The following is a 12,812-nucleotide window of genomic DNA, read 5'->3' on the forward strand; positions in this document are numbered from 1 at the left end:
CAGGGTCTCCTGCCCGGTGGGGTGCTGGACCGGGAAGGAGGAGGGTGGAAGCCACTCCCCACTTCTCCGGGACCCCCACTCCGCGCCGCCGTCCCAGGGCTGGCCCTAATCCCAAGGCCTCTCTTTTGAGCCCCCAGAAATTAGTCTGGCGCCGGGCACCGGGAATGTCTTGGTGCCGGCGGGGGAGTAGGGGGGTCTTGGTCACAGGCCTTGAAAGGGTAGCGGGTGGCGGGCAGAGGACCCGGGTGGACCCTGGAAGGTCGGGCGCCCTCACCTCCACGGTGCTCAGCCACTGCCGCACGGACAGGAAGGACTGCCGCGCCGTCAGGTCGTACATGACGATGACGCCGTCCGCCTTCCGGAAAAACTGCTGCGTGATGCATCGGTACCTGCGGTCCAGGGCAGGGGATGGGATGCAGGGATCTAGGCGGCAGCAACGGGCCTTCCCCCGTGGCCACAGCCAAGCCCACGGCCACGCCCACAGTCACGCCCACGCCACAGGCAAGCCCAAGGCAACACTCCCAGCCACGCACACGGACACGCCCACGGACACGCCCATGGCCACGCCCATGCAAACCGGCAAAGCCACGCCCACACTCACAGCCACGCCCATGCCACAGGTAAAGCCACGCCCACACTCACAGCCACACCCACAGCCACGCCCACGCCACAGGCAAGTCCAAGACAACACCCACAGCCATGCCCACGGGCACGCCCACGGCCACGCCCACACCACAGGAAAGTCCAAGGAAACACCCACAGTCTCGCTCACAGCCACGCCTACAGCCACACCCATGCCCACGGTCTTATCTATGCCCACGGCCACGCCCATACTCACAGCCACGCCCACAGCTACACTCAGACCACGCCCACACGCATGGCCACGCCCATGCCCAAGGCAAGTGCAGGGCAACACTCAGCCACACCCACAACCACGCCCACAGTCATGCCAAGGCCACAGCCACGCCCACATTCATGCTCAAGGCCACGCCCACAGCCACGCCCACATTCAGGCCCAAGGCACCGTCCATAGCCACGCCCATAACCAAGCTCACGGCCACGCCCACAGTACACCCCCTCAGCCCCCACACCTCCCTCCTCAGCCCCATCCCCACCTCCTCACCTCTCCTGCCCCGCTGTATCCCACAGCTGCAGGGCCACCCGTGAGTTGTCCACAGTCACCGTCTTCACCCTGTAATCGATGCCTGTGGGGTGGGGGGAGGAGTCTGTCACTCCCAAAGGCAAAAGAGCAGCCCCACCTGTCTGGGTCATGCCAGGTGCCAGGTGCGGGGGGCCAAACTCTCCAGGGGCAGCTGGGGTCGGGCAGGGCCAGTGGGGCGAGGGGCCCAGGGGCCGCGGGGTGGGGCCTGAGTCCCGAGTGGGGTGCCATCTGGGTCAGATCCCCTTGGCTCGCCCACCCTCTAGCTCCAGGCTGTGGTGTCCGTGTCCCTCTCTAGGGAGTTGCACAGAGCACGGAGGTGAAAGCAGCCAACCAATCACTGCCAAGCCAAGGCTGGCAATCCTGAATGCTCTCCTCGGGGAGGAGGGAGGGAGGGAGGGACGGAGGGAGGGAGAGAAGGCCTCTCCTCTCCTGTCTTTCAGGCACACCCTTTCTGTTTTTCTTCCTAAAATCCTTCTTCAAAGTTCATCTAATAAAATCCAAGTATGCCTGGAGGGATGGAATCTACTTTAAGACTTCCATCCTTCAGTACAAAGGTAAGCTGGAGGAGCAGGAGGAGGAGGGGGAGCTGGAGAGGGCAAGGGGGGGAGGAGAGGGAACAGGAAAGGGAGCTGGGGGAGGAGGGGGAGCAAGGGAGGGAGGAGGGGGAGCAGGGAGGGAGGAGGAGCAGGGAGGAGGGGGAGCAGGGGAGGAGAGGTTGGCGGCTGGAAGGAAGGAGAGAACTGGGGTGAGAAGGGAACCAAGGTGACAGTGGCCCCTGAGGACAGAAAGCTCCTTACCCAGCCACTGGGCCCTTTCCCGTCATCTCCTGGTCACTGAGTCCTCTGTGGTCACCCGCCCGAGGGACGGATCCAGTCAGCACAGTGACCTCCAAAGACCCAGCGCGGGCCCTTGGACCACAGGCACTACCCCCCCGACACCCGGACCACTCACAAGCACTAAGCAGGTTCCAAAGGGCTTTTCACCTTAAACACCAGACCTGGGGCTCAGAGGTGTCCCCTCCTACTGTCCAAAAGGTGGAGCCCCTGCCGTCCTTCCCTCTGGAGGCCTTGGGGAGGAGCAGCACCCGCAGCTTGAGGGAGAGTGGGGAGAGAGAGAGAGAGAGAGAGAGAGAGAGAGAGAGAGAGAGAGAGAGAGAGAGAGAGAGAGAGAGAGAGAAAGAGGATGGAGGATAGAGAGGAGAGGATAGAGAGGGAGAGAGAGGAAGAGAGGGAGAAAGAGAGGAAGAGAGGAGTGGGATAGGGAGAGAGAGAGAGAGAGAGAGAGAGAGAAGACAAAACAGACAAGGAAGAGGCAATGAATGGAAGCCCCTGACCCCAGCCCTGACTACAGCCAGGCAGAGGCTGATGGGTAAGGGCAGAGGTGGGGACCCACAGCAATGCCACCACCCACGGGACCTTCGTGGGCTCCTACCGGGCAGATGCGGGCCGGAAGGAGCAGCCCCCATGCTGACTGTGGGTACCGTGCTCCCTCCCACTGCGCCATCCTGCTGTTTCCATAGACCGGGTGTGCCCAAGGAAGACCCATGCTCGTCACGCTACATGCAGACACGCACAAACAGGCACAGACGCCCAGGCACTCACACACACACACACACACACACACACACACACACACACACACACACGCATGCACGCGCAGGAGCACGCGCCCTCACCCACAGAGAGCCGGAGAAGCTGGGCCGCCCCCACGAGCTTGCCTGAGCCTCGGCCACTGGGAGACTCAGCTCTGAGTCACTTTTTTTTTTTTTAAACTAGTTCCCCGGGCCCAGGGACAGCTGGCACCTTCGTGTTATCTGGAACAGCCCAGGACGAAGGACTCCCTGGAAAATGGGGGTTCCCTGTGGTTGAGCACAAGGGCAGATTCTGACTTAGGGGATCCAGCCAGGTTCCCCTGGGAGCTGGGGGGCTGCGTTGTTCCTAAGAGCCCACCCAGGGCAGCACACTTGGGGGCTGACGGGAAAGCAGCCGACAGGGACTGAGGATGGGGTGAGGCCCTCCCTGGTAAGAGGCCTGTGACTGGAGGGAAGGGGGCCGCTCAGGCCAGGGGGTCCCGCCAGGATTCAGCCCAGAGCAGCAAGACACGGAATTCGTCTAGCCAGGAGCTCAGCAAGTGGCAGGCAGCTCCTGTTCGCTGGGGGAGGTAGATCCAGGCTCCTCCTCTCTCTGCTCTCAGAATGGGACTGGGGGCAGGGGGCAAGAAGCGGCTCAGTCCACAGGAGCTGAGTGGGCTGAGAGGAGCCCAGTGTCATGGTCCAACGGAAGAAGCCACAAGCAGGGGTTGGAGTGATAGCACAGCGAGTAGGGCGTTTGCCTTGCACGCGCCGACCCGGGTTCGATTCCCAGCATCCCATAGGGTCCCCCGAGTACTGCCAGGAGTCATTCCTGAGTGCAAAGCCAGGAGGAACCCCTGTGCATCACCAGGTGTGACCCAAAAAGCAAAATAAAATAAAATAAAATAAAGTAGCCACAAGCAGCATCACAGTCCCCGAGGGATGAAACCCACCTCTCAGACCCCCCTGCACTCTGGTGCTGAGGCCACTCATCTCATCACCTTTCACTGGATTGTTTTGGGGGTGTCACGTGTGGCGGTGCTCAGGGGTTGCTCCTGGCTCTGTGCTCTGGGATCCTGGCTGGCAAGGCTCGGGATGGAGCCCAGCCACGTGCAAGACTGTGTCCCACCCTCGCCAGGCCCTCGAGGAGTGTTGGGGGCTCACATTCAGTCGGAGCATTCCATGAGCATGCACACACGCGCGCACACACACACACACACACACACGCACACGCATACACATGCGCACACATGCACACGCACATGCAGCCCCATCAGTCCCTGTGGCATGGTGGGTGCCAGGAGAGGGCTATGGGTGGGCTGGGGCCGGCAGGAGCGGGCCCACGGGCTCCGGGAGGGCTGACTGAGCCGTGAGGACGGGAGGGCTGGCAGCTGTCACTTCCAGCAGGAGGACCGTGGGAGAGGGAGGCAGCGGTTGCCATGGAGAAGCACTCGGCCCTCCCCGTGGCGAGGGGCAGCCTGGTGAAGCCTCGGCACAGCCAGGCAAGGGCAGAGCATGTTGGCGAAGGCCCCCTGGGGTGCAGCCTGTGGAGGCCACGTGAGCCTCGGGGGCCGGGGGAAGGGCGTCAGGCCCTGTGCAGGAGAGCCCCTGAGGCTGACCCCAGCCGGGGGCTTCCATTCACGCATCACAGAGTGGGCCCCGACCTGCCAGAAGGCCCCCACATCTGGGTGTACCCGCCCAGATGGAGTCGCGGGTCCTAACTGAGGGAGGTAGGGGCGCTCCAGGCCACCATCCCGTAGCAGGGTTTGTTGGGCAGTCAAGACATGGTAGTCTCTGGGGGTGCCGTGTTGTGGTGGGGCTCAGCTGTCACCAGGTGCCTGTCCAGAGCCCAGGCTGCACCGTCGGCTTGGATGGCTCAAGGAGCAGCTCCCGGGCTGGGGTGACATCTGCCCAGGGACAGACAAATGGCTCGGAGCTGGAACATTCCCCAGCCCAGCTCAGGGGGTTCTGGGCCTGCTGGGGTGAGCATGAGGGACACAGATGCACACACACACACACACACACACACATTCGCACACTACACACGCCATTCACATGCACACACATTACACGCACACACACATAAGCACATACACGGCACACACATGTACAGCCTCACACATACAGCACTGCTCCACATACATATGCATGCACTTATATGTACATACACGCACACACCACAAACATGAACCGCCCATATGTGCGCACAGCACACACACAGCACATGCACTGCACGTACCCAGCACACGCGTACACAGAGCACACACACACTGCACACACAGCACACAACACATGCATGTACACACAGCATACAGCACACATAGCACACACACAGACGTACACACATAGACATACACACATCACATACACCACACACATGTGCACACAGCACACACACACACACACACACACACACACACACACACACACACCGAGCAAGAGGCTGGCTGGGGGGGCAGGTGGGGGTTGTGGGGCTTTCAGGCCTCCTGGTCGAGTCCTGAGGCACATGAGGATTGGGGGGTCCCGAAAGACAGGCTCCGCACAGATCGGGCCTGTAGGATCCTCTTGGTGCTGGACACAGGGTCACTCAGGGACCCGCTCTGCAGGAAGAACTTAGCAGCCAGCGTCTTGCAAGAGGCGGTCACCGCCAGGCCCCTCTCAGCAGACCCAGGGAACCAGCCCATGCCAGCCCTTACCAGGCAGGCCCCTCGCCCCTCCCACTGGACGCCCCCCAGTCCCGTCCCCCACTGCCTAGAGGGGCCAGGACCAGCATCTGCGCAGGGAGACTCACCCACAGTGGCCGCCATGCCCGGGGAGAAGCGGTCCTCGCAGAACCTCCGCAGGAAGGACGTCTTCCCCACGGACGAGTTGCCCACAAACACAATCTTGAAGAGGCGGTCTGGGGAGGAGGGGGCGTCTTCCTGCTGTGGATGACAGGTGGTGGGTCCCCGTGGCAGGGCCCCTGTGCCCCCCACAGCCCGCCCTCAAACGCGTCCTGAGAACGGGAACTGCAGTCTTCCCGTGGGGGCTGTAATGTTATGTGGGGGGGAATGGGGACCCCCAGGCTGAGCACACAGACGCTTTGAGCTCTGTGTAGTGGCTTCTCCGGCATCGGCAGAGAAGGTCACTCTGCCCACTATGGTTGCAGGCCCCGTGGAGGGCAGAAGCTGGGACAAAAAGGTGGGCATTGCACAGTCACCGCACAAGGCTCTGAGGCCGGAGGAGGATCTGGGGACCCCTAGAAACACAGGGTTAGCACGTGCACCCGGCTTGGTTAAGTGAACCTCAGTTATTACACATGAACGTGCACAGTTCATTCACGCGGGATTCTCCATGGCCCCTGGGAGTTTGGGTACAGGGCTGAGGGCCCGCAAGCATCCCAGGGTGGCCCTGCTCGTCCCACACACTGCAGAGCCTATTGCGCGAGCAGCCCTGGTGGGCAGAGACCACCAGAGTGATTGTTGGGGTCCACAGCACCGAGGCAGAAGCCCGATTGCAATGTGTGATTCATAACCTGCGCAGGCAGGTAACTGCAAAGCCACAGATGCCCTGGTTTCAGGGGAACAAAGCCCGCCCCACTTCCTTCCATGCAACCACGACTCTGAGTCCTTATCTCACGATGTCCCGTAATCCTGGCATCAGTCCTGGACTTGGTGCCACGATGTAACCCCCAAAGCCATTTCTGCGGGTCTGTCTCTGTGAGATAAGAAATCACTGCCTTTCTTTCCTGGAAGGGAGCATAACACGACACTTGCCATAACCATGCTGCTGGACCCCGCGCCAGGCTGTTTCACTTGGGCCGCCCCAGAGGGGATGGGTGAGAAACCTCCCTGCCCCAAGGTAGCCAGCCCCTACAGCTGAAAACCTCCTGAACTCAACCGTGCTCATGGCCACTCTCCACACACTCAGGCCGAGCCTCACCCGTAAGTGAACCTATTCCTGGATATCTCATACCTCCGATACTCCAAGAGTAACTGCACCACATTTGATGGGGTTCAAAACAGCAGGCAACCAATCATAAAGGGAAATATTTTTTTACAAATATATATATATATATATATAAAAGCACACAAAGCTCAATCTTTAACAACATGTTAGTGATCTCTTAGAGAAGAGCATTAATTAATGGCCCCTATGTGAAATACAACAATCTTCACACTCTTTCCTCTAAGGATACTTTTTTTTGTAGCACTTTCAGTGGTTTTTCATAACAAACAATGTAGCACTGTAGCACTATCCTCCCGCTGCTCATCCATTTGCTTGGCGGGCACCAGTAACGCCTCCATTGTGAGGCTTTGCTGTTACTGTTTTTGGCATATCGAAAACGTCAAGGGGAGCTTGCCAGGCTCTGCCAGAGGGACGGATGGCAACATCCGAAATATGGCGGTGGAAAGGTGTAACGGTGGTGGGATTGGTGTTTGAATATTACGTGTCATCAAATAGTGTGAGCTACTTTGTCAAATAAAAAAAAATTGAGAGAAAAAAAAAAAGAAACCACGTGCTCGCAGACTCTCTGTGGAAGTGCTCTTGGAACCCCATCCCCAGGCAAGAGTCTTTGGTGCTTCTCCCGGTCTGGCCAGGGTAAATAAAGACCCTGTTTCCCCACCAAACCTCTGTCTCCATGCGTTTGGTTGAGTGAAACTCAGTTATTACGCATTCCCCAAAACTTCCGACAAAAAGCAAGGCAGGAGGCAGAGGTCCTACGGAGCAGGGCAGGGAAGCAAAATGGGGTGTCTTCTTGGAAAGGGGGACTGGAGTTCATAGGCCAGCAACCCTGTCAGTAACGGAAACCTGGACCCAATGGAGATCACTGGACAGTTTCCTGTCCATTGTCACCCAGCAGGTGGGAACTCCGGGCAGAGCTGTCCAGAGCCACTGGGACCCTCGGCTTCTCCTCCACCCAGGGGACAGTGTTCCAGGACACAGGGCGTGTGAGGATGGCCACTCCCTCCAGAGCAGTGCTAGCTCCCCCCAAATCCTGCCTTCAGGCCCCACCTAGCTGGCCTGCCCCAAGGGGGCTGCTCTTTGTTTTGCTTTTGCTTTTTGGGTCACACCCAGCGATGCTCAGGGGTTCCTCCTGGCTCATGCACTCAGGAATTACTCCTGGCGGTGCTCAGGGGGGGATGCTGGGAATCGAACCCGGCTCGGCTGTGTGCAAGGCAAACGCCCTCCCCGCTGTGCTATCGCTCCAGCCCGGAGGAGGAGGAAGAGGCTCTTGAGAGCCTATTTAAAAGAGGATTTGGCGGAATTAGCTCGTCTTGTTGAGCAAATACTATAATGGAGTGGCGGAAACTCCATCAGCAGCACCCAAGTCTCCAGAAAAGCCATTAACAGTCTTCGGGGGGATAAATCAATTCTGTGCAGAAGTCGGGAGAGAATTCAAGGTCAATTACAGGAACTGAAAGGAAACTTAAGGAGAAAAGAAACCCAAACACCCACACTCTAAAGCTCCATCTCCCCCCCCCCACCCGTCCCTCCTTCCAGCATCACACCTACAGCCGTTATTTAATATATTTTTTTGCTGTTGTTGGATTTTTTTTTTTTTTTGCTTTTTTTGGTCACACCTGGCGATGCACAGGGCTTCCTCCTGGCTCTGCACTCAGTGCTCAGGGGACCATATGGGATGCTGGGAATCGAACCCAGGTCAGCCGCGTGCAAGACAAGCGCCCTCCCCGCTGTACTATCTCTCCAGCCACTGCAGTTGTCATTTTGAGGTCGCACTTCAATGAGCAAATCTCTGTGTCTCCAGGCCAGGGATTGTGTTTAGAGGGCTGGAACAGCGGCTTTGCCATGTTTAATCCCTGGAACCACAAGCTCCCCCAAAGCCCCACCAGGAACGACCCTTAAACCCTGGGCTGGGAGTAGCAGTTATTTTTCAGACCATCAGCTGGGGTGGGGTGAGGGAAATCTGCATTTCTGCATTCTCGGGCATGGGGAATGGGGATTGGGTTTGCAAGGGTGGGGGTGGGGTGGGGAACGGAAGCCCAGTGGGGGTTGAGGGGGTTCTGATTGAGGGGTAGCTCTGCTTCGATCCCCTCTTGCTCTTGGCCAAGTCTATTTTAATTGGTTGCTGGAGTTTTGTTGATTCCCTCCCACCCCCATACACACACACACACACACACACACACACACACACACACACACACGGAGAGAAATGGATCAGGAACTCTTCCTCAAGTGCTTACACTTAAACTGGGGGACAACCCACCACAGCCAACAGCGGGGCAGGGGTGCGGGAGAGGGGGAAGTGGATGGGTCGCCCCCTGCTGGCAGGTCAGCAGATTGGTTCTCCTCCTCCTTCCTACTACCCTTGGTTTTAAATGAGTTTTGAAAAATACACAAATAATCTACGCCAATTTTTCAAATGAGGAAATATGGACCAGAGAGATAGTACAGGGTTTGTGGCACTTGCTGTGCACCTAGCAGAGCCTGGCTTGTCCCCAGACACTGTATTTGGTCCCCACGCACTGCCAAGAGGGATCCCTGAGCACAGTCAGGAGTAAGCCCTGAGAACTGTACGGTGTGCCCCCTGCCCCCAAATGAGGAAATAGAGAAATGCAGAGAAATACAATCTATCCTACTGCCCTGAAAAGGTCACTCACTAGTCACGGGGTGAGTCTTTTTCTTCCATATACCCCCCCCCACCCCTTTTTCCATATGTATAACTGAATGTATGTTTTATTTTGTTTTTTATGTTTTTTTTTTGGTTTTGTTTGCTTTTTGGGTCAAACCCGGCATGGCACAAGGGTTACTCATGGCTCTGCACTCAGGAATTACTCCTGGCAGTGCTCAGGGGTGTTGGAGTACACGGATCTTAGGTTTATCAGGTTGCACCTATCACAGTGCTCCCGAAGTCACTCCCATTACTTTGTCTGTCTGTAACCACTTCTATGCTCTCTTCCCCAACCAATTTGTAAGGTCTCATCCTTCTTAGACACTGAAGCTGTACTGTAAGTTAATATTGCCTTTCTCCTCTCCTCATGTCTTTTGAATAGTTTACTTTAATGCAATGTCCTTTTTGTATAGATACAGGAAGACAATTAATTAATATGCTTTATAACTTAGGCTTTGATTGGCTCTGAATATTATTCACTCCAGGGCATCTGCCTTCTCAACTTAAGCCTCAGTTGCCCTCACTTCCTAGCACCCCAAGGGCAGGGTCCCGACGTGGGACTGGATGGAACCAGGGCAAGTCGGTAAGTTATGAGCTACCCTGGCATCGAGATGGGCCAGGCCAAGGTGCCAAGATTCTTAACTATAAGTTAAGAGGTTGATCATAGGCAAATGCTGTCATGATCTAAAAGTAACGACGAGACTAGGACCCTGCTGCTAGGAATAGGAAAGATATCTGGCCTGAGCACTGCAGTCTGAGATCGAGATGGCCCTAGGAGAGCAATTCTATAAGCTCAAAGTATTTCTTACTGTGTCCATACAATGCTAAACAGGGGACCATATGGGATGCTGGGAATCGAACCTGGGTTGGCTGCGTGCTAGGCAAAACCACTGTGCTATCGCTCGAGCCCCTGAATGTACATTTTAGTGAGAGATATTTCACTGGCATTATTTTTCTGGCTTGCCCAAATTTTGGGGAGTTTTTTTTTTAGCAGCAATGCAGCATTAGATTTAATTATTATTCTCACATTCCTACTATTATAACTATTTGCTATTATGTAGTACACATTCTTGAGTTAAATCTTGGCCTGGATGGGGTTACTTCCTTCTTCATAAAGCAGACTTAAAGTTCATCTTTGTCCCAGCCTGGCCTGCCTGTGTAAATAAAGACCTTGTTTTCTCACCAAACCTCTGTCTCGGTGTGTTTGGCTAAGCAAACTTCAGTTATAACACACACACACACACACACACACACACACACACACACACACGTAGAGGAGGCAAGAGGCAGACTTCCTATGGAGTAAGGCATGGAGGCAAAGTGGGGTGTTTTGTTGTCTGTTGGGTAAAGGAGGGCTGGAATTTATTCTTGTTGATTTTGTTGCTGCTGTTTGGATTTTTTATTTATTTTACTTTTTTGGCCCCCAGACAGTGCCCAGGAGGTCCATGCCTCACCCCACGTGGGCATTCTCAACCTCAACAGGTAAGAGGTTCAATACAAAATCCTAGGCTGCAATGGTTGCTTAAGGCCCTGCAGTGCCAGAGATTACCTGGGTCACCCCAGAATCACACCTGGCGGTTCTCAGGTGGTGCCAATATGGAATTGGGGATCGAGCCAGAGTTAGCACATACCTTAACCCTGTTCACTCTTTGGCCCAACTCTTGATTCATATTAACAAACGACCTTTCTGGGAAGGCTGCACAATTGTGTGCCCCAGGGCCTTTGCACGGGACACCCCGCCTTGGAGGACCTGTGTGGTTCCAGGGATTAAACTGGGGCTGGCAGCATGCAAGGTAAGTGCTATCATCCACTCATCATCTCTCCCATTCCCGAGTCTCCTTTTGTTGTGGCGTGAGCTGCTTCTTTTTTTTTCTTTCTTTTTCCTTTTTGGGTCATACCCAGTGGTGCTCAGGCGTTACCTCTGACTCTGCACTCAGGAATTACTCCTGGCAGTGCTCAGGAGACCCTATGGGATGCCGGGGATCGAACGTGGGTCTGCCGCGTGCAAGACAAACGCCCTACCCGCTGTACTAGGGCTCCAACCCTGGCTGCTAATTCTCTTGTTTCCCCTTTCTGTGTCTCTTCCTTTCTCGAAAGTGGGTGGAGTTTTCCCAGGATCTGGCAGATGTCTGCACTTGCGCAATCAAGTGACGAGCTTCATTCTGGGTGAGCACAAGATCCCTCAGACCCTTGGTAGCCAGTAAAAATCCCATCTTCTCAGTAGGTAGATGGGCCCGTTTGTCCCCTCCTCCTCCCCATCTGGGTTGTCAGGAAAGTCCCTCTGCCACCACCCGCTCATGCCCATCTGCTGACGGTAACATGAAAGTCGAGACCATGTGTTGTTGGAGGCTGAGAGCCAGGGTCTGTCAGAAGTGGGCATCCCATGCTTTGGGTTCTGGCTCCGAAGTGGGGCAAACCACAGAGGTGGACAAGCAGAACTGACCAGAATCCCCGAGTTGCTCTAGTGACACTGAGTTAAGCGGGGGAGGAAAGCCAGCTCACCAGTTTTGTGAGTTGCAAGACCAGCTGGCCCTGGCAGCCACGCCACCTTGGGGGCCCCCTCCTGGGGGGCCTCAAAGGCAGGAGGCAAGTGGACGAGCGCCACCTAGCAGCCGGATTGGGTGGGACGAGTCCTTACCTTTGACCAGGCTTCCTTTCCAACAGGCTGCCCTCGGGGGCACGTGGGTGTGGGCTCTGCAGTTGGGGCTTGCCCTGGTGGGCCATCCAGCCCCTGGGGGGACACACCGTTCTCTTCTGTGCATTTGCTCAGCCGCTGCTCAAAGCCCCTCTCCAGGAGCTGGGGGAGGGCGTCTTCTTCTATGGAAATGAGCCTACGGAGCATCCGGGGGTGTGGGCCGGTGGACCCAGGGTCCCCGGCTTCCGGGTCCTCTTCCGGAAGGGGATCTCCACTCAGGCCCAGGGAGCTTCTCCTCCTGAGGACACCAAACACATCTTCCTCCTCCTCTGACTGGCTGTTTGGGGATGAAGGAAAGAAGCGTCAGGAAGACATTGTACGTTTTATCAACAGGGGGGCAGGAGGGTGACCAGAGAGTGAGTAGGAGACCAACCGGGTCTAGGTGGGGCAGAGAACCCCAGGAAAGGGGAAGTCTGCCTCCAGCCTTCTCGAACTCCTTCAGTCCATACCCTCCGTGCGAAGCGATGGAGGTGAGGATGAAGGCAATGAAAGGGATGCAAGAGATGAGAAGGGCATGGAGGCGGAGAGGGAGGTGAGGATGGAGATGATGATGAAGGGAGAGATGAAGGTGGTTGATGATGATGTTTACTGTCAGGGATTAAGCTAAAGATAAATAGATGGACACAGCCTGCCCCTGTCTGCATGGAATGGACTGACAGAGAGGCTGAAGCAAGAATCACACCCAGGAATGCACTTTCCCCAGCTGGAAGAAGTAAAGGGTACGAGGGATGAAAACAGATCTGGAAAGACCAATTTAATCCCAACACACTTT

General features: G+C 56.2%; 1 protein-coding gene across 1 annotated transcript in view; it reads right to left on the reverse strand.

Annotated features, from left to right (window-relative positions):
- The window catches only part of CRACR2A (calcium release activated channel regulator 2A), a 101,096-nt gene that overhangs the window by 16,708 nt on the left and 71,576 nt on the right, over positions 1 to 12,812 (reverse strand). The window contains exons 12-15 of the mRNA XM_056117789.1: positions 11,984 to 12,317; positions 5,524 to 5,656; positions 1,124 to 1,205; positions 275 to 389 (exon numbers count right to left, since the gene is read on the reverse strand). Of these exons, the coding sequence (XP_055973764.1) occupies positions 275 to 389; positions 1,124 to 1,205; positions 5,524 to 5,656; positions 11,984 to 12,317 (664 nt within the window). The remainder of the gene's footprint in view (positions 1 to 274; positions 390 to 1,123; positions 1,206 to 5,523; positions 5,657 to 11,983; positions 12,318 to 12,812) is intronic.

Source organism: Sorex fumeus, unplaced genomic scaffold (genome assembly GCF_029834395.1).
Source record: "Sorex fumeus unplaced genomic scaffold, SorFum_2.1 ptg000036l, whole genome shotgun sequence".
NCBI classification, from domain to species: Eukaryota; Metazoa; Chordata; class Mammalia; order Eulipotyphla; family Soricidae; genus Sorex; species Sorex fumeus.